Source organism: Notamacropus eugenii, chromosome 1, assembly GCF_028372415.1.
Source record: "Notamacropus eugenii isolate mMacEug1 chromosome 1, mMacEug1.pri_v2, whole genome shotgun sequence".
In the NCBI taxonomy this organism is placed as follows: Eukaryota; Metazoa; Chordata; class Mammalia; order Diprotodontia; family Macropodidae; genus Notamacropus; species Notamacropus eugenii.
In genome coordinates this window covers 414,176,258-414,196,841 of record NC_092872.1, presented here as the reverse complement: position 1 = coordinate 414,196,841, position 20,584 = coordinate 414,176,258, and the positions used below count along the sequence as shown (strand labels likewise).

The 20,584-nt window shown below is 44.7% G+C and overlaps 1 protein-coding gene and 1 long non-coding RNA gene across 3 annotated transcripts; one reads left to right on the top strand and one right to left on the bottom strand.

The window, feature by feature from the left end:
* Positions 1–343: 343 nt before the first annotated feature.
* On the bottom strand, positions 344–2,576 carry LOC140518759 (uncharacterized). The gene is made up of 2 exons (XR_011972003.1): positions 2,421–2,576; positions 344–815 (listed from the first exon to the last, which is right to left on the bottom strand). It is a non-coding gene; the product is annotated as an uncharacterized lncRNA (long non-coding RNA).
* Positions 2,577–2,689: 113 nt separating this feature from the next.
* On the top strand, positions 2,690–19,689 carry LOC140518754 (lateral signaling target protein 2 homolog). 2 transcript variants are annotated; one of them, XM_072631137.1, is made up of 13 exons: positions 2,690–2,803; positions 11,795–11,935; positions 13,507–13,644; positions 13,898–14,100; positions 14,354–14,443; positions 14,612–14,701; positions 15,702–15,800; positions 15,936–16,343; positions 16,802–16,890; positions 17,431–17,523; positions 18,054–18,134; positions 18,393–18,496; positions 18,897–19,689. In XM_072631137.1, the coding sequence occupies exons 1-13, from the start codon at positions 2,762–2,764 to the stop codon at positions 19,032–19,034; spliced, it is 1,716 nt and encodes a 571-aa protein (XP_072487238.1). In that variant the 5' UTR covers positions 2,690–2,761; the 3' UTR covers positions 19,035–19,689. The 2 variants fall into 2 exon arrangements, with proteins under 2 accessions (XP_072487238.1, XP_072487239.1); XM_072631138.1 differs by lacking the exon at positions 18,054–18,134.
* Positions 19,690–20,584: the final 895 nt, after the last annotated feature.

Below are 20,584 nucleotides of genomic sequence, written 5' to 3'. Positions count from 1 at the left end.
TTGATTTCATTTATTTTTAACAATTAGCAATCTGGAGCATTCATTCATATTGTTAACAGCAGTCCTTTTGAGACCAATAGGTATTTATTAAGTTCCTACAGTTTGCATGACACTGGGGAAAAGAGAAAGCTTAGATAAGAAGGATCATGGAATAATGGAAGAGAGCTGGCCTCAGAGATAGGAATACCAGGGTTTGATGTCACCTCTGTCACAATCTTGAGCCATTTAACCACTTAGTACTCCCAGGAAACTCTCCAAGACCACAAATCATCGAGAAGGTGCCAACATACATTGATAGTAAAGCTCTTTACCAGATTTTTCCTGTACTGAACAACAAGGCTGCTTTAAAATTTTTTTAATTTTAATTTTTAATTTAAAAACTTTCTGTTTTTTACATCACCATAGTATCCCATGTATCCCTCCCTCTCCTCATTCTGGAAGTCATCCCATATAACAAATAATATTTTTGTAAAGAGGGAGAATATCTGAAAACGTGCAGTGTGTGACTTCTGTGGGCCGCCCTCCTCCATGAAGGGGAAGTTGGGGGTGTCATCTCTTATCTCTTCATTCCAGTCTAATTGATCTTTATAATTTACTTTTGATTTTTTCGGTGTGTGGTTGTTCTGTCCAGTTACATTGTTGTGGTTATTGTGTAGGTTGCTTTCTTGGCTCTGCTTCCATCACTCTGTATCAGTTCATGTAGATCTTTCCATGCTTCTCTGTATTCATCACACACATCATTTCTTACAGCACAGTAGTATTCCATTAATTTCTTATAGCACAGCAGTATTCCACTAATAATTTCTTGAGCCATACTGTGGAAGAAATGGTGCTAAGTACTGGGATACAACGACAAGTAAAAAAGCAATCCCTGATCCCAAGGAACTTACATCCTATGGGAAAATAAAAGTAGAGTCTGGAAAATCAGTGACAGATTGTTTGAAGTGGGACACTGTTAACAGCTAGGGCAGTCGGAAAAAGTCTCTGATAGCAAGTGGCTCCTGAGTTGAGCTCTGAAGGGAGCTTTTTACAGATGAAGTAAAAAAACCAGAGAAGTTCAATGATTTACCCATAGATACAAGCAAATGGTGGATGGAGCCTAGGTTCTAAGCCTGGTCTCCTGATTTCAGGTCAGGCCAGTACTCCTTCCAGGATTCCATACTGTTTCTAAGAAGATAAGATATGGACCCAACTATACTACAGGGCAGGAGATGATTAGGTCTACGTGCCAAGGACAGACATTGTCATGGTGAGGAGAGGTGACTCACCTATTGAGGAGTCAGAGAAACCTTTAAGGAACAGATGGTGTATAGCTTAGCCTTGAAGCACAGAGCCACATTTCAGGTACAGAGACTATCTGGAAAGACCAGGGTGCATTTCTCTAGAGAACCAAAGATCCATGTGGGTGGAGCTAAGTCTGGAAAAGTAAGATGGGGCCTTGAATGAAGCACTGTCCCCCCCATCCCTAAAAAAAGTCAGCTTCTCCAGGAGATTGAAAGACCTACCTGTCCCAGTCCTCCTTGATCTTAGCACCTTCCAGACTACTCTCAGTTTAATAATACAACTAGCATTTATTTGGCACTTTAAGGCTTGCAATACTTATAATAACATTAAGTGGTAGAGGTTATTATTATCCTCATTTTATAGATGAAAAAACTGAGGTATTGAGAGGTTAAATCATTTGCCCAGGATCACATAGCTAGAAAATGTCCAAGTTAGAACCTGAACTTAGACTTCAAGTCCTGGAATCTATCCACTGTACCAGCCCTCAGTTCATTCTGTCCATACCTTGTTTGTACAAAATGGTTTGTATGTTGTCTCCCTCCTAAGACTGTGAGCTACTTGAAGGCAGGGGCTGTTTTTTAGTATTTATTTATATTCCCAGAGCTTAACACAGTGACTGGCATATACTATGCCCTTTAAAAAACTAGTTGCTTAATTAAGAATAATCCATTCCATAACAGCAGGTTATCATGTTCAGTCACGTCCTACTCTCTGTGACCCCTTTGGGGTTTTCTTGGCAAAGACGCTGGAGTGACTTGCCGTCTCCTTCTCCAGATCATTTTACAGATGAGAAAAGTGAGGCAAACAGGGTTAAGTGACTTGCCCAGAATCACCCAGTTAGTAAGTTAAGTGTCTAAGGTCAAATTTGAACTCAGAAAGATGCGGCTTCGTGACTCCAAACCCAGCGCTCTGTGCACTCTGGCGCCACCTAGCTGCCGTAACAGCAACTGCCCTTTCTTGAATGCTCAGGAATTTTACAAAGTGTTTTCTTTACTTCAGCCGGGGAACTCGGTAGGTAGTCCAGGCTTTATTGTACCCATTTCACAGATGAGTCCACTAAGCCCCAAGGGGAGTGGGTAGGCAGAGTAGAGACTGAGATATGAGTCTGGAGTTCTAGTTCTATCTCTGCCACTTACCTGGGCAAGTGCTTCCTCCTCTTGGTTTCCCTGTAGGTAAAACGAGATGGGTAGCCTAGGTGAACTCTACTTAGTCCTGCTCTAACTTTCTAGGATTCCGGAACGCAACGCACCAGCTCTTAGCGGTATGCAATTGGGGGTTTAGGTTCTGGAACGAGTCCGGGCTGGGGTCGATCCCTGCTCTTTCTCTTCCTCCTCCTATATTTTTCGGGCCAGCCCACCGCGGACCAGGCGGGGCGGGGTGCGCGGCGCGGCAGGGGTGGGGCAAGCCCGGGTTCTGCTCTGCCAAGGTGAGGCGGCCTAGGTGAGGTAGGACACTTGCCCCTTTCTCTGGTCCTGTCATGCTGCCCGCCGCCGTGAGGAAGTGGTTGAATCGGCCCAAGGTAAATCCCCCCCAGTCCTTATCCTCTTCTTCCAGGAGCCAAGCGCCCCACGTTTCCCAGCTGCCGCTTCCCCTCCCCTGCCCTTCCCAAGGGGAGGCGCCGGGATGCCCGCCAGCAAACACATAGCTCCCTCCTTGTTTTTCCCTCCTTCAGACCCTCTCCCCTACGTTGACTTTTTAGACACTTTCTAAAAAAGGAGGAAACTTCCACATTTACACCCAGCCCTCCCCATCTCCTGCCCTGAGAGCGCCCTAGGAGAACGCTGCCCTCCCCACTGGAGCTATTGCTGGGCGTGAGGAAGGGGGTAGGCAGAGTGAGCCGTGCCAGGCCAGCCTTGGTGGTTGTGGGACGTGGGTGCCTTATCCTGGAGCTCTGAGGGAAGGAGGGGGTGCGGCCGGAGTCTTTCCCAAGGGGCCCCAACAGACCCCTCTGGGTTTATGCTATCAGTCCAGAAGGTATCTTAGGTCAGGCAGGTGGTAAAGAAAGTAAACGGGGAAAAGAGACAGTCGGGTCGGAGTGAGACCAGCCTCTCCTGGGAGGAGGCAGCTGAGCAGGGAGCTGCAGGGTGATTGGACAACACCTGGCTGGTTCACCCTGCCCAGAAGCAAGGATTCTGGGCTAGCCCTTTCCTTCCCCTCCCAATTTAGGCCTCTTCCAGTCAATCCTGCTCCTTCTGAAAGCAGTTTTTCCAAAGGGTGTGAAAAGGTGGAGTAAGTGGAGTGGAGGAGGTGTTGGGGGGTGTGTGTGTGCTCGCGCGCACGCCTGTGCTTGTGCCCCCCTTCAAGCTTGTGCTTGAAGATTCTAACGTCTCGGAGCTTTAGAGACTAGCCATGCAACTTGGTCAATAAAGGAAATTAGGCCTTCCCTATTTTCCCTCATTCATTCATTCATTTACAATACGGCATACTATAGACTAGAGCACCAGAGTCAGGAAAGCTCTCATACCCATGAAATTATTCCTCTTTGGTTCCAAGCTTCAACTCCTTGCTTGGACTTGGAGCCTGGGTGGTACAGGTGCCACTTAAAAAAAAAAAAATGTATTGATAATGTTCTCTGTGATCATAATGGCTAGGTTCAAATCCTAAGCTCTGAAATTTACTAGCTATGTAACTATGAGCAAAGTACTTAATTTATCTGAGCCTCAGTTTCTCTAGTTCAGATTCTTATCACTTCTCTCCTGGACTACTGAAATAGTGCCCTAATTAGTCTCCCTGCCTCTAATCTCTTTACCTTCTCCATTTTGTCATCCATTTAGCTACCAGACTGATGATGTGTCTTAAGACAGAGGTCTCCCTTGCCCAAAAAACTTCTGTGGCTTGCTATTATTACCTCCAGGATAAAATAACAAACTCCTCTGGCATTTGACAACTTTCCTTTGTTGTTATTTTTCATTGATGGCTGACTCTTTGTGACTCCATTTGGGGTTTTCTTGGCAGAGATACTGGAGCAGTTTGCCATTTCCTTCTCCAGTTCATTTTGCAGATGAGGAAACTGAGGCAATTTGGGTTAAATGACTTGCCCAGGGATACGAAGCTAGTAAGTGTCTGAGCCTGGATTTGAATTCAGGTCTTCCCGACTCCAGGCCTGGTATTTATTCTGTGCACAATGGCACCACCCAGCTGTCTGACTTCACTTTCCAGCTCCAATCTGATCTTCATTCCCACTGAACTGGCCTTCTCAAAGTTCCCCTTTCACACCATTCCATTTCTGCCTCAGTGACTATGACCACACTGTCTCTGATTCAGGGAATGCTCTCCCAGCACTTCTTAGAATCCTTGGCTTTCCTCAAGGCACACCTTAAGTGCCAACCCCTACAGAAGCTTTAGAGATCTTCAGGCTTCCAGTTCTCTATTTTTCAAATTAAGGGCAGCCTCAGTTCCTCATCTGTAAAACGAGCTGGAGAAGGAAATGGCAAACCACTCCAAGTATCTCTGCCAAGAAAACCCCAGATGGGGTCACAGAGAGTAGACGTGACTGAAACGACTGAACAACTTCCCAAATTACTTTTTATTGACTTCATATTTACTTCTCTCTATACTCAGTTGTTTCTCCTAGGAGAATGTTAGCGCCTTAAGTTCAAGGGCTGGTTTTCATTTTTTTCCTTTGTATCCCACTGTACCATATGCTCCATTGTTAACATACTTCTCTTTATATTAGGCTGGTAACCTTCCCTCTCCCCCCTTCCCCAGTGCTTTGTGTTTATTTTGTATTTATTTAAATGTATAAGTAACCTGGGACTTAGAAGTTGTACCCATAATATCAATCAAGCAACAAGCATTTATTTAGTGCCTGTATGAGGAAGACAAAAGTGAAACTGGTAAGAAACTTACATTGTAATGGGGGAGATGAAATATTCACTTAGCAAAATATATACAAATACGGTATCTTTGAGGGAGGGAGACACTAGCAGCTCAGGGGGCAAGCAAGGGCCTCATTCAGATGGTTGTTGAAGGAAACCAAGGACTCCTACAGGGCGTGGTGGTGAGGTAGGGCATTCCAGACATCAGGAACAGCCGTTGCCCTGGCATGGAGGCCAGAGATAGAATTTTAGGTGTGAGGAACAACATGGAGGTCAGTTTGACTAGACATAAGTAAGGCGTAATAAGGCTGGAAAAGTAGAATGGGAACAGCTAACATCTAGTTAGCATTTGCTATGTGTCAGGTGCTTCACAATTATTATCTCATTTGATCCTCACAACAACCATAGGAGGTGAGAGCTGTTATTATCCTCATTTTACAGATGGGGAAACTGTGGTAAATGAGGTTCAGTGACTTTCCCAGGGTCACACATTCATTATGATCAAGTGGGATTTAAACTAGGGATGCAAGGATGATTCGATATTAGGAAAACAATCAACTAATACAAAAAATCAGAACATTTAAAAACCACATGATCATCTCAATAATGCAAAAAAGAGCCTTTGACAAAGCACAACACTTTTATGCTTAAAAACCCTACAACATATAAGCAGAGAGGGACCTTTTTTAATATCATAAAAAATATCTACCTAAAACCAAGAACAAGCATCATATGCCATGAAAATATACTAGAATTTTTTCCAATAAATATGGGAATGAAGCAAGGATGTCCATTTCCCCCCCTATTATTTGATATAGTCTTGGAAATCCTAGCAAAAAAATGAAATTAAAGGAATAGAGCTAGGTAAAAAAAAGATACAAAGTTATCCCTGTTTGCTCATGATATGATGGTTTACTTGGAAAGCTGTAGAGAAATAGCAGGGACATTGAGACAATAACGTTTTCAAAGTTACAAGCTATAAAATAAATCCTCAAAATCAACAGCATTTCTATATAATAAGAATAATAATAAAACAGAAGAAGCAATCGGAGAAAGGAAACTTTCATAAAAAATAACTTAAAAATGCATAAAATATCTGGGGATCAACCACACAAAAGACTTATATAGATTCAATTACAAAGTGCTCCTTATAGAAATAAAAAATAACCTAAACAGCTGGAGGAATATTCAGTGCTCATGGCTAGGCCATGCTAATATAATAAAATTACAATATTACCAAAATTAACTTACACTTCTAATGCTATACCAAAATGATACTTTATAGAATTTGACAAAATCATAACAAAATTCATTTGGAAGAACAAAAGATCTAGACCAGGGTTGGGGAACCTGCAGTCTCGAGGCCACACGTCGCATTCTAGGTCCTCGGGTGCAGCCTTTTAACTGAGTTCAGATTTTACAGAACAAATCCTTTTATGAAGGGGATTTGTTCTGTGAAGTTTGGATTCAGTCAAAGGACTGCACTTGAGGACCTAGAGGGCCACATATGGCCTGGAGGCTACAGGTTCCCCACCCCTGAAATATCAAGGGAAATGATGAAAAGAAGCAAGGATGAAGGGGGAATAGCACTTTCAGAGCTTAAACTATATTATAAAGCAGCAGTCATCAAAACCATCTGTTTCTGGTTAAATAATAGATAGATAAATGGTCTAGATAAGAGAGATTAAAAAACAGTAGAACTCAATAACTTGATAAAGTGAAAAACAAATTACCTTTGGAAAAGCTCCCTACTTGATAAAAACTGCTGGGAAAACTGTGGAGTGGTCTGGCAGAAATTAGACTTAAGTTTATACAACACTCCACAATATATTCCAAGTGGATACATGCTCTCACTATTAAAGATTATACTGTAAAAAAATGTAGAAGAGAAACAGATCATGCGCTTCTCACAGGTATAAGTAGGAGATATAGTCTTCATCAAACAAGAGATGGAGGCAGTTACAAAAGATAAAATAGGTTGACTTTGATTACTTGAAACTGAAAAGCTTCTACATGGACAATGCATTTAGGATAGGAAAGGAAGTGGTTGAATGGGGGAAAATATTGTATCAGATTTCTCTGATAAGAGTTTGGTATCCAAGATATATAAACAGCTAATAAATATATGTATATAAGACTAAAAGCCATTCCCCAAAAGATAAATGGTCAAAGAATATGAACAGTTAAGTCTCAAAAGAGCTGCAAAAAATTCACAGCTACATGAGAAAATGTTCCAGATCACTAATATTAAGAGAAATGCACATCCAAACAACCCTGATGTTTCACCTCCCATCCTGAAGATTGGCAGAAATGACAAAAAATAGCAACAGTGATTTTTGGAAGGGTTGTGGAAAGATAGGCATACTAATATATATTTGGTGAAATTGTGAAAGGGTAAAAATGTTTTGGAAAACAATTTAGTATTATGCAAATAGAGTGATTAAAATTTCCATATCCTTTGAACCAGAGACTCCATTATTGGGCTTATACCCAAGGAAGCTATCAATAAGAAAAAAATCCCCACATATTTAAAAATATTTATAGCAGCACTTATTGTGATTGCTAAGTATTGGAAACAAAGTAGATGCCCATTGACAGTCGAATGGCTACATAAATTATGGTACTGAATGTAATGGAATATTAGAGTGCTGTAAGAAATGATGGTTATGATGAATACAAAGAAACCACAGAACGATCTATAGGAACTGAGTAAGCAGAGACAAGAACACAAGAGACATAGTAACTACAACGATGTAAAGGAAAGTAAAAACTACACGCCCCAAAACTCAAAAGTAAATATAGCAAAATTATAAAGATCAGGTGGCACTCACTGGCAGCTAGATGGCGGTGTGGATAGAACACTGGCCCTGAAGTCTGGAGAGCCCAAGTTCAAATCCAGCCTTAGACACTTACTGGCTGTGTGACCCTGGGCAAGTCACTTAACCCCAACTGCCAACCCCTCCCCCTCAAAAAAAAAAAAAAGAAAAAAGAAAGATCAAGTGGAACTCAAATGAAGACATGAGAAACCATCCCCTTCATTGAGGTGGGAGAGCCACAGATATGTACACTGCATATATCCTCAGACATTTTAAATGTATTGTTCAGTTGTACTGATATTTTTTCCTCTTTAAAAAATGCAGTTTGCTATATGGGATGGCTCTTAGGGATGGAGAGGAAGGTGGATATTTGGGATACTATGGTGATGTAAAAATAGAAAATATCAAAAAAAAGGTTGAAATAAAAAGGTTATGTGAAAGGACAAACTCAGAATCTCTCTCAGAGAAGCCCTTTGTTACTCAGAGGACAGACTGTGACTGTACTAAACCTGATGTATCTTTAGTCTCTCCCTTTCCACTGACTCCTTCACACCTAATACAAACAAGTTCCCATCTCCCCATTCTTATCCTACCTCTCTCTTCCTGGACAAAGTTACCAAACAGGCTATGTACACCCTCAGTTTCTACTCCTTACTCTCCTCAGCCTCTTATAATCTGGTTCCTGTCTTCACCCCTCTGCCAAAATTGTTCCCCTTCAAGGCAAGCAATGGCTTTTTGGAAGCGGCTAAAGGAGGGACACTTGGGATAACAATGATGATGCAACAAACAGAAGATAGCTCTAAAAACTTATTTTAAAAAAATAAATACTTGTAGAATGACTGAACTGTTTGCATGTTGTGTCTCCTGTTAGAGCTGCTTGAGAGAGGGGACTGTTTTTTGCTTTTCTTTGCAGTTTCCATTCTTAGCATAGTTCTGGGAATATGTCAGGCACTTAATAAATGCATGTTGATCAAGTGAATAATCCTATTTGACCTTTATTTTGGCCTTTAAAGTCTTATCTACACTAACTCCTTTGAAGTCCTGTGAAATAGGTGTTACAGGTATTATTGTTCCCACTTTATAGCCGAGTAAACTGAGGCTTAGATGATTTGCCCATGGTCATTATGCAGCTAGTGATTATCAAGGGTCAGATTCTAAAGTCAGAATTCAAACCCAAGTTCTCTGTCTCCCAGTCCAGTGTTCTGTCCTCTGCACCACACTGTATCAGAATTTGGAAAGTGGTTATAACAGCAAGATTTCATGGAGGTAGCCTTTGAGTTGAGCTTTAAAAGACAGGTAGAAATTTAATAGGTGAAGAGGGGAAGGGATATACTTCCTGATTCCCTGTCCCAAACGTAGTTGCCAATACCTTCCTACCCTATATTGAAATGTGTTTTGTATATGTAATGAATATATATTGTTTTCCCTGAGTAGAATGTAAAGGCTTTGAGGGAGGGCTTATTCCATTGTGTTTTTATATTTCCAGTGCCTTGCCCTGTGCCAGGTACATAGGAAGGATTTTATAAATGCTTCCTGAATAAATTTCAAATGAAATATAGGCAGCATAGTGAACAAAACCAAGAAAGCAAATGACATTTTTTTAGGTAAGAATTGTCCAATTCAGCAAGACCATAGTGGATTTGGAGGTAAGTACTATGAGATAAGGCTGGACAGTTGGTAAGTCTAGACAGTCAACAAAATAATAAATGAAACAGTGATTTGTAGCATTTGCAGATTTCTTAGTCATAAATGCTTGCATTGGAAATTTAACATTCAGCTTTCTGGTTCAGCTTGGTTCCAGCACACCCCTGCAAAGATTATTCTTTCAGTGGTGTGAGGAATGGATTGAAGTGAGGAGAAAAATGGAGCCAGAGACTTTTAGGAGACTGTTGTATAGACCCAGAAAGTAGTAGTAAGAGTGATGGTACCAGAAATAGAGAGAAGAAAGATCTCAGAGTTATTGTAGTGGTTTGTTGACAGCCCTTGGTCATTGAATAAATATGAGAAGTGAGATAGGACACAAGGGTTGAAGATAAATGCCAAAGTTTTCAACATGGGAGATAGACTGGTAGTTCTACTGACTAAATAAATTAATTAAATTAATTAAAAGTGTTTAATGAGCACCCACTATTTTGCTGAGCCTGGGCATATGAATCCAAAAATGAGATGATCCCTAACCTCAAGGAACTTACATCCTATTGGGGAAGACAATACACAAAGGGGAGGTGTGACCAGAGAAGTAAGTGGGAAAATGGTGAGCTTTACTTCTACAGTGGGTGAGTGGATGGAATGTGAGAGATGGTCTTTACTGGTGTTGCTGTTGAGTTGTGTCTAACTCTTTGTGACCTCATTAGTTTTCTTGGCAAAGATACTGGAGTGGTTTTCCATTTCATTTTCCAGTTAATTTAAAGATGAATAAACTAAGGCAAATTGGTTAAGTGACTTGCCCAGGGACACAGAGCTAATAAGTGTCTAAGGCCAGATTTGAACTCAGGAAAGTGAGTCTTCCTGTCTTCAGACCCAGTACTCTACCCATTGTGCTACCTCACTGCCCCCATAAGATGGTGTAGGGCTGATTAGATATCTCATGGAATACGAATTTTCACTTCTTTAGCAGTCAAGACAGCTATATCTCAGATCAGAACTCCAAAGATGAGTGGATTAACTCCCACTCCACCTCCCACCTACATTCCTGGAGACCAGAAGGAAGAGGTTTGGGGAAAAGGATTGAGCTGGGTTTGGGGATGTTGAGTTTGAGTTCAAGGTGGAGATGTCTCATAATAACCAGCACTTACATGGTACCTGGGCACATTCTATCCTCACAGTGACCCTGTGGAGAAGCTACCACAGTGGGTTATCCCCATTTTACACATAATTAAGCCTCAGAGAGACTGAGACACTTGTTTATGGGTCATACAACAAATAAAGTGAGAACCAGGATTCTAGTCCTGCTGTCTGCTGACTCCAAATAGCCAGGCCACCAAGCTGCCTCTCATAGATGGTACACTCACCTCTAAGCCCAATCTATGTTCTAACCTAACCTTAGGCATCTAAGTGGCACAGTAAACAGAGCACTGGATCTGGAGTCAGGAAGACCGGAGTTTAAATCCATCCAGTGTCAGACTAGCTATGTGACCCTGGGCAAGTCACTTAACCTCTGTCTCAGTTTTCTCTACTATAAAATGGAAATAATAATGGGATTAAATGAGATAATATTTGTAAAGTGCTTAGTACTATATAAATGCATATTCCTTCCCTAACCTACCCTTATGCTGAGAAACTGAAAGAGGTGGTATTCAGTCAGGGGTCTATGGGTAATGGACATGGGAGCGGAGTCTGTAGTCCCTCCTAACCCTGGGATCCTGGGTGCTTTAGAGACAGCACTTGTGTTTAAACTCTTCAGCTTGCTTAACTTTATCGATTTTTCTGTTTTGATATTTAAATTGACTCTTGTAAGTATTTTGTGGCCTGACTACACAGACAACTGATTCTAAAATGACTCCTGTGTCTATAACTAATTGTTTCCTACCTGTTAAGATATAGTAAATTTCACCATATGTGATGTCATTCAATGCTTTACATATCCAGGTGGAGGTCCATGCTAAGCTCTACCCAGCTGGTAGCACAAAGAATCACATAGTTAGGGCTGTCAGGGCCCTTAGTGATCATCTGATCCAATGTTCTCATTCTACAGGTGAGAAAACTGAGGCCCATAGAGGTTAAGTGATTTGCCCAAAGTCATACCGGTAGTAAGTGGCAGAACTGGTATTAGATCCTTATATTCTGACTCCAAATCCAGTCCCCAGGAACCTCGAGTGTGGGTGGGGCTCCCTGAGGGACACTGACTCAAATCTGCCTTTCGCCTTCCTTACCCAGAGGTCAGATCCTCGACTCCTGGCTCAGTTTTTCTTTGCTGATGAACGGGTGACACAAGTGGTGACTGAAATCATCTGCCTTGATGTACAGGAAGACCCGCAGCACTACCTGGTGCTGCTGAGTCAGCTCCATGCCAGCCAGGTATGTTTTCCACCCCCCCGCATCAGCTACGCTCCTTCTACACCTTCTGTGGTTCTCTCTGTCCCACTCTAACACAGCAGGCAGACCTTTCCCCTAGAGGCTTGTGCCAAATGTATCAGGGAAGGGAGAGATTCAAGAGAGAGAAACCAGTTAGGAAGCTATGTCAGCAATCCAGGTAAGAAATGATGAGGTCAAAAGGCATGAATCATTTAGTCACTTTTAAAAAAGCATAATTTCTAATTGTTCCAACCAATCTGGAAAGCAATTAGAAGTTATGCTTTAAAAAAAGAAGAAAAAAGTGACACAGAGATCCTACTGCTAGGCATGTACCCCAAGGAGGACAGAGACAGAAAGAAAGGTCTCTTAGATGCCAAAATATTCATCGCAATGTTTTTTTGTGGTAGGAGAGAACAGATAATAAAGTAGGTGCTCACTGGTTAGGGACTGGCTAAATAGATTGATACATAAATATAATGAAATATTAGTAGGCCAGAAGAATTGGTTAATTTGAAGAATTCAGAGAAGCATGGGAAGACTTATATGAACAGATATAGAATGAACTAAGCAGAACCAAGAAAACAGCAGATACAATGAGTAAATTAATTGTAAATTAAAAGGACCAAAATAGGAGCCTGAATGATATTTAATTATAATAACCAAGCTTAGCCCTAAGAAAGAGGTGAAGGAGGAAATGTACTTCCTTCTCTCATTTACAGAGGTGGAAGACTGGGTGCAGAATATTGCATACTCCATCAAGCTCAGCAGCTGTATTGTCTAAAGTGCGGAACTTCTACTGGCAACTTTTTATTCGTTGTTACTTTGTTGCATAAGGAGAGAGAGCCAAGGAATATATTTGGAAATAAAGGTGATATAAAAGCAAAAAATGACAACAGGTTTATTTTTAAATTGATGATGAGGATATGGACTAAGGATTCTGGAGGCAGAAACAGGACTTGGTAGCTGTATGTAGGAGCTGAAGGAGAGGAAAGTGTCAAAGATGACAAAGACAGGGAAGATGGTAGCACCATGGATAGGAACAGGGACCTCGATGGGAGGGGCAGATTGGATGGATAGCAATTCATAAAATGCTAGCCCTGGAAGGGAACTTAAGGGTCATTTAGTCCATTTTATAGATGAAGAAACTGAGGCCAGGAAGTGGAAGTGACCGCCCAAGGTCATATAAAATAGTATATATGATATAGTAAGTAGCAGAGCTAGAGCTCAGACCCAAGATTTCTGTCTTCCAGTCTAGGAATCTATATGAGTCTTTGACCCAGAGATTTAGATGCTGGTGAGGCATTCATTTGGCTCTTTGGTGACATGCATCCAAGTTTCGCTTTCAAGGGTACATACTTGAGGAAGGAGGAATAGGGATGTGCTGAACCAGGGTTCAGGGTCGCAGGTTTCCCACCCCTCAGCTGAACTAAGGGGTTGGGAGCACAAGAGTGATTCTCCAGTGGAGGGAAGAAGGCTTGGGAGTGGGGATCCCAGAGTCCAAGATCTCAAGGTAGGAAGGCTGGGTTGGAGTAGGAAGCTATGATTAAACTTGACCCCTTTGCTTGGTGCCCCAGGAGCAGCTACTGGCAGTGATGGAGCAGATAATGGAGGAGAACCTGTCTGGGGATCGAAGGTCTCGGGACTATGTGGCCAAGTTCCCAGAGGAGCTGCTAGGAGTGAGCCTCGGGTCCCATGTGCTCTTTGCTGCTGAGGTGAGTGTCAGCTTATGGCCACCCCATGTACAGAGCTCAGGTCTTTGCTCCCCTCAGTGTTGAGGGGAGGTGTAAGACTGCCAGTCAGCCCCTTCCCAAGTCCCGGTATCACTCTCAATGGCTAAGAGAAGAGCTTCTGGGCTTAGCAATTGCTCTTTCCATCCCCTGCTCATTATTCTTTGATACTGACCCCACCCCTACCCAGGGATCTCTGATCCATCCCATTTCAGCCTAGTATCCTGTGTTCCTCCAGTGCCTGGTGGCTGGCTTCTTTGTGGAAGTGGATGAGACTGCTCAGCAGCTGCTCCAGCCTCTGGCCCGGGACCTGCTGCTGAGCCTGGAGCAGGCTCGGGCTCTCCTGCGAGAGCAGAGTCTGGGCCGCCCTGGGCTGTGTTTTCAGTCCCTGCGTTCTGCCTTGCTTCGTTTTGACAACCTCTTTGCTGACTTTGAGTTCAAGTAAGGCTAAGGATATGAGACAGATCTGGGGCTGGGAGATGTGGACAGAAATTGACCACTCTTAGGTGTACTGCACTCTTAGCTCCTTATCTGAGCTCTGAGATTCTGCCTTCTGCCTTTCACCTTGATCTGAGAGCCTGTGGGACACAAGGGTGAGGGAAGATGGAGCCAGCAGCAGACTGGCTAGGAGTCTCACTGCCCTAGGAATGCTAGGAGAGGGTGGATTTCACCAGCATTGCTTCTCCCCTCTCAGCTACGTGGCAATGGTAGCCCCTATGAAGTCCCCAGAAGAGCTTGATCAGCAGCAGGAGGTGGCTGTACTTTTCTGTGAGACAGTAGCCAGGTAAACAGCCTTGTGGGAGGGGCCCTAGGAGATGGCTCAGGATGACTGGGCCACAAAGCTGGCTTTGGAAGTATCCCCTGGAGCTGGACTCTCCCTCCCAGGGCAGGGGCCAGTTAAGCCAAACTATGCCTAGGACTCAACCCATCCCCTCCCTTATTTCTGGTTCAGAGCCCTGGAACTTGGCTACCTAACCCAGGAGATGATTGACAGCTATGAGCCTAGTCTCATGTTGACCATACCTCGACTGGCCATCATCAGGTGAGGGAAATCAGGTCTTAGGGATTTCCAGGGCCTCATCTTAAAGGGGCAGGGGTGTAGGGTCAAGGCTATTGCTAATATCTGAGGCAGGGGAAATGGCAGGGGAAGACATGTTTATAGGATCTCAAGTTGAAAGCTACCTCAGAAAATAACCAATCCTTTCCCTTCTGCAAGCAGGAATCCTGTCAATGATCTTAGACAAGTTACTTTCTTCTTTTGGTCCTAAGTTTCTTCATCTGTAAAAATGAGGGGTTTGAACTAAATGATTTTTGGGCTAAAGGCCCCTTGCTGTGGAGTGATCATCCCTCCAGCTTCCGGGAGGCCTCTACTGTTAAAGGCTGAAATCATCACTTCCTGAGGCAACCTTTTCTCTCTCTAGAGAGCAATAATTCTTAGGCGGCTTTTCCTTTCATTGGGCTGAAATCTGCCTCTCCACAGCGTCTGCCTTGAGTTCCTGGTTCTACCAACCACAAGATATACAATCAGGCTCAGTGGGGCCAAGACGAAAGAGTGTGACCCCTCTTCCACATGACAGCATTAGAATGGTCAGCATTGTGTAGTGGACAAAATATCAGACAGAGCAGTGGTAGACCTAGTTTCAGGTCTTAACTTCACTGCTTACTGTCATACCTACCTTCTGCGGACCTCAGTTTCTCCCACTACAAAAGGTAGGGTGTGTACTAGGTGCTCTCCAAGGTCCCTTTTAGCTCTGACAGTCTCATTTTATCATCAGTTGAGCCCAAGATCCAATGTACTTTGTAGACTCACTGAGACTTTGTGGTCCACTAAGACCACTAAGGTCTTTTAAAAATAAACTGCTTTCTAACCATAACATTCCTTTCTCCCTCCCTGCCTCTCCATCCTTTCACAGCAAAGTTTTTTAACCTTAGTTTAGGATTTTATTTTTATCCATATGAAATATTCCTCAGGGCCTGGATTTGAGATGAACTCTGGTGTCAGGGCCTGGGAAAGGCCCTGACACATATCCTTTGCTCCACAGTGGCCTTCTCATCCACCCTGAGGGTCCCCTGAGCCTGAGTCCACCTGGTGCCACAGCCTATGTCTTCAGTCCCTTTCGAAGCCTTTTGCAGAAGATCCAGTAAGCAGGGAGGGAAAGGAGATAGTTTTCATTGGTTTGGTTTGGGGAGCCCCTAAGATCTTGTGGTGGATAGGATGGGGGCCAGGTGAATAGGCAGGCATTCCAGGACAAATTTTGGCCCCTCTCCTCCTACAGAGCCCTACTGGTTGTTTTATCAGCTGATGAGCTCTTCATACTTGAACGGAGTCTGTGTATGGCAGATGCCCCCTGGGAGCCCATGGACAGTCCGAGGCCAGAGAGTTCAGTATCTAATACTTCTCGTCAGACTAGGACCCCACATCTACCCTTCAAGCAGGACCCAACCCCTGGCTGTCCAAATCAGGGCTTAAGAGCATCAAGTGAGAGCCTGGAAACCAAGCCAGGTGCCTCCTTCCCATGGACTAACTCTGGAGATGCTACTTGCACCTTGCTATGGGATGGGCCAGTACCCACTGAGGCTGAAACACCTGGCACCATCCAGAATTCAGGGGAGCCAAGGAGACAAGAGCCCAGAAAATATGGTGCCCACCAACATGTTGGGCAGGACCAGTCAATGGCTGCCAGGTAAGCCTTCAGCCAGGAGATGAGATTCTGGTGGGAGAAACCAGAGAACAAGAGCCTTTCCCCAGCCTTAACTTAGAGCTCAGCATCTTAATTCCATCCCAGGCCAGCAAGGTCAGTCCCACCCAAGCAGGGCCCAGCTTAGGCTTGGTGCATGACTCAGAAGGGTTCTTATTTCAATGTTCTTAGGAATTTTATTAGACTAGAAGCCCAAAGACCTGGGTCCTGACCTTTCCCCTCTCTAGTTCTCTGTTTGCTTATCTAGAAAGTGAGGGTGTTAGATTTTTAGGGTTCTTTTTAGTTTTGAAGTCTTGATCATTCTGCTGAGTGTAATGTGCTGAGCCTTTGCTTTCTTGCCTTATCCCATGCCATTCCAACCCATTCCAATGTCCTATTTTGTCCTGGAGTTTGTGGGGAACTGTCTTTGGGACAGGTGACCCCTCTGTCTTTCCCTGGGACAGGTCCTTGCAGGAAGAGATGGGGAGGGTACTTCGGGCCAGCTATCCCAGCCCTCAGAACATGCTCCACTCGCTCTTTGTCTGCATCTCAGGTGAGGGCCTGTTGGTGTCTCTGCTGTCTAGGGTAGGGGAAAGGGGAAGGATAAACCCAGGATTGGGGTCTTTAACATGGAGGTGGGTAGAGGTAGGGGTGGGTAGTCTGTTGGGGCCTTGGTGTCTGCGCCCATCTGTTCTGTGGGCTAGGTTGAGACTAGGCTATCCTTGCTGTTTGCATCAGCAACACAGCTGATGGGGAAACAGATCAAGACTGGGAAGGAAAGGGCTAGCCTAGGGGTGGGGAACCTGTGACCTTGAGGCCACATGTGACCCTTTAGGACCTCAAGTGTGGCCCTCTGACTGAATCCAAACTTCACAGAACAAATGAATGCTCAAGGACCTAGAGAGCCATTTATTCTGTGAACCACATGTGGCCTCAAGGTCACAGGTTCCCCATCCCTGGGCTAGGCCCTGGAGGGAGGCTGAACAGGTCTACCAGCCTTCCCAGAGCCTGTCAGGGTAAGGGTGGGGCAATGCCTGGGGTGGAACACTGCCAAGGAGAGGGAGGAGCCACTGTTGCACCCTCTGCCCATTAGGTGTAGCTGACCAGTTGCAGACCAACTTTGCCAGTGAACTTCGAGCCATCCTTCATATGGTGTTCTTGGTGGTCGTATCCAAGCCTGGGCCAGGTGAGGGTCCCTATGGCCACCAAAAGTTGGCTTCTGTTACAAGGGGCAGGAAGAAAGTGCTGGGTTTGGAGTCAGAAGAGCCAGATTCAAATCCTGGTTTTGTTACTTACCATTTGGGTGACGAGGCAAGTCATTTAACTTTTCTGAATCTCAGTTTCCACATGTGTCAAGAAAGGGATCTTAAGATCATAGTTTAGAGGAGGAAGTCTTGCCAAGATTCACATAGCTAATAAATATCAGTGATGGGATTTGAACATAGGTCTTTCTGATTGTAAGTCTAATGTTTTACCCAGTATAGTATACCAGGCCCCCAGTACTCGCCAGAGATGGACTCTGAGGTCCTCTCTCCTCTAAATCTATGACCGCAGCCTGCTGCTGTTGTCTGTGCCCCATAGAGTGTTACTGCCTGGGTCACTTGGAGGATGGTTCCCATGGAGGGCTGTGGGTTCTGGTCTGCACTGCATCTGGGCTCCATCCTCCCAGTCTTGCACTTATCTCTGCATACTTCTCTCCTTGTGACCCCCACAAAGAGGAAGAAGCAGAGGAAGGAGGCTGTAGGTCCGCTGCCCCTCTGGCAGAGTGCACCCTGTGTGTTGAATATAGCCAAGAAGGTAAGTTGGGTCCAAGTAGATCCCTGCAGACTAGCTCAGCCTCAGTAGTTCCTGGGGAATCTCAGTGGGCTCCCCTTGTGTATCTACACACACACACACACACACACACACACACACACACACACACTTAGCTTTGACTGCTCTCACATTGAAGATGCAGGTGTCAAAGGTATTATGCCCATTGCTTCCCCACCCCACCCCCAGCTGTGGCGTCCATAGGGGATGGCTCACAGACACATTCCCTCGTTTGCCTCACAGAGCCCCCTGCCTGGGTCCCAGATCACGCCTGTTTTCATTGCACTGCCTGCCAGATTCCCTTTAGCCTCATTCGACGAAGACACCACTGCCGGAACTGTGGAAAGGTAAGTGGCTTGGATGGTGGAGGGTAGGGGCAGGTAGAGGAGAAAGGATGTAGAAAGGTGCATGCTGGGGAGGGAGAGGGACAGATGATTCTTGAGCCCACTTCTCAGGCCTTTGGATACTCAAGAATTTGAGTGGGTCTTAAAGCTCTCCTGGTCCAAGCCCTTCATTTTACCTAGGAAGCCCAGAGAGGGCTTAGTTGTACCTCAGCATCCCTCCCTGGACCATAGGCAGCTGGGAACAAAGCTACAGTTCTGCCATGCTAGGGTGATCCCTTGGTAGTGCTGGGGGTGGAGGCAGTGAGTGCAGGCCCTCCTGCAGCTCCTGATGTTGACCTTCCTGGAGGCCCAGGTTCAGGGCAGAGCCAAGGAAATAATGAGCTCTTCCTCCCGTGCCCTCCAGATCTTCTGCTCACGATGTTCATCCAAATCTGCGCCTCTGCCTTGGTTTGGCTACATGAAGCCTGTGCGGGTGTGTGCCCACTGCTATGCCGCTCATGTCCTTCCAGTCTGCTCCTTACACCTCTGCCCCAGGCGCTAGTCTTTGGGGCCAGCTGATGGAACTGCTCCTGCCTGTGTCCAGGCTCTAGACTGGTTACTAGGGAGGCCAAGAGGCCCCTGGGACGGTCATCCAGGGTGCTGGATCTGCCTCATGGAGGAGAGATTGAACCTGAACCTACAAGGGAGAACTTCCCCAGGGTGAGGGATGGTCTTGGGTCCCTGGACTGTGGATCTGGGGCACTCTTTCCTCCCCAACCTCAAAAATTCTCAGGGGTACCACTCTTGTTGCTCCTACACAAGCTTTGTGTGCACAATAGCAGTGCTCAAGAAAGGTCAGAGGTTTGGGTGTGCTCATTCTCTCCCATTTCCTTCCTTCCTCTTGGGTTCTCTTGGGACCTCTTAGAATAGACTAACCCTTCTCATCTCTCACTGCCTTTTAGAGGCCTGTGGTCGGGGCCTGGCCTAAGTGGGGTGTGTTTCTATACCTATATAAGCATCCATAGTGGAGTGGGGAGCGGAGCAGTTAGGAACCTCCTCCTACTTTCTGAGGGCCCTCTCATTGTGGCCAGTCTGGGCTTGTGAATACCTGATCTGTCCCATCCATTCTGCCTTCCTGGTGGGGTAAGAGGCAAGGGAGTTATGGGTTCTATTGTTCACAGGTGTATTTTTGTTTAATTAAAGACAGATGCTTCAAAGTGGTCTTTGACTCTCTCTTGTGGTCAAGCAGGCAGTGGGGGACAGATGGATTAAAGGGAGTGAAGACAGGCTTTGTTCAAGGTCTTTTACTCTTCCTAGAATACTGAGGGTGGGGGAAGGTAGCTGAGGGCCTGATAAAATTAAGCAGACAATAATCCCTGATAGAGATAGGTAGAGAAGTGGATAGAGTGCCTGGAGTCAGGAAGACTCATCTTCTTGGGTTCAAATCTTGCCTCAGACACTTAACTAACTGTGAGCCTGGACAAGTCACTTATCTACTCTGGGCCTCAGCTTCTTTATCTGTAAAATGAGAGGGTTGGAGCTGATAACCTCCGAGGTCACCTTCCAGCTCTAAATCTTTGATCCTTGATTCTTCTTTTAGACTAGCATGACCTTAAAAAAAACAAAACCAAACCCTTGTTGATGCCATATGTTCTTACAGCATAGTTATTTCTAGCCATACTGTTCCCTGCCCACACTAGAGCCTTCCCTTGTAACAAAGAAAAACACTTAAAACCATCAGACCCAGCAACCTAGTCTTCCATCACGTGCAATATTCTACACCCCCAACTTCCTCACCTTTCCAATAAAAGGAAGGAGGAACATTTCCTCATCTCTTCTCCAGTGGCAAAATTAGTCATAATAATTACACAACCTTGGGCTCTACTTGATTCTTTTATTAGTCTCAGTATATATTGTTTTTCTGGTTCTGCTTGCTTCTCTCTGCTTCAGTTCATGCAAATTTTCCCCAGGTTTCTCAGGATTACTCACATCTGCCATTTGTGATGGTGCAATAAGAAACATTCCATTCTGTTCACGTGCACAGTTTGCTCAGCTATTGCCCTGATTGGTGGACACCCATTTTCTGACGCTTGCTTTTTTTTAAAAGTGTTT

Excerpts from the sequence above, each read along its gene's own strand:
- LOC140518754 (XM_072631137.1), top strand. The coding sequence starts at position 2,762 with ATGCTGCCCGCCGCCGTGAGGAAGTGGTTGAATCGGCCCAAG. Across the intron at positions 14,702-15,701 it reads CCTCGACTGGCCATCATCAG|TGGCCTTCTCATCCACCCTG; the intron begins GTGAGGGAAATC and ends TTTGCTCCACAG. Across the intron at positions 16,344-16,801 it reads GACCAGTCAATGGCTGCCAG|GTCCTTGCAGGAAGAGATGG; the intron begins GTAAGCCTTCAG and ends TCCCTGGGACAG.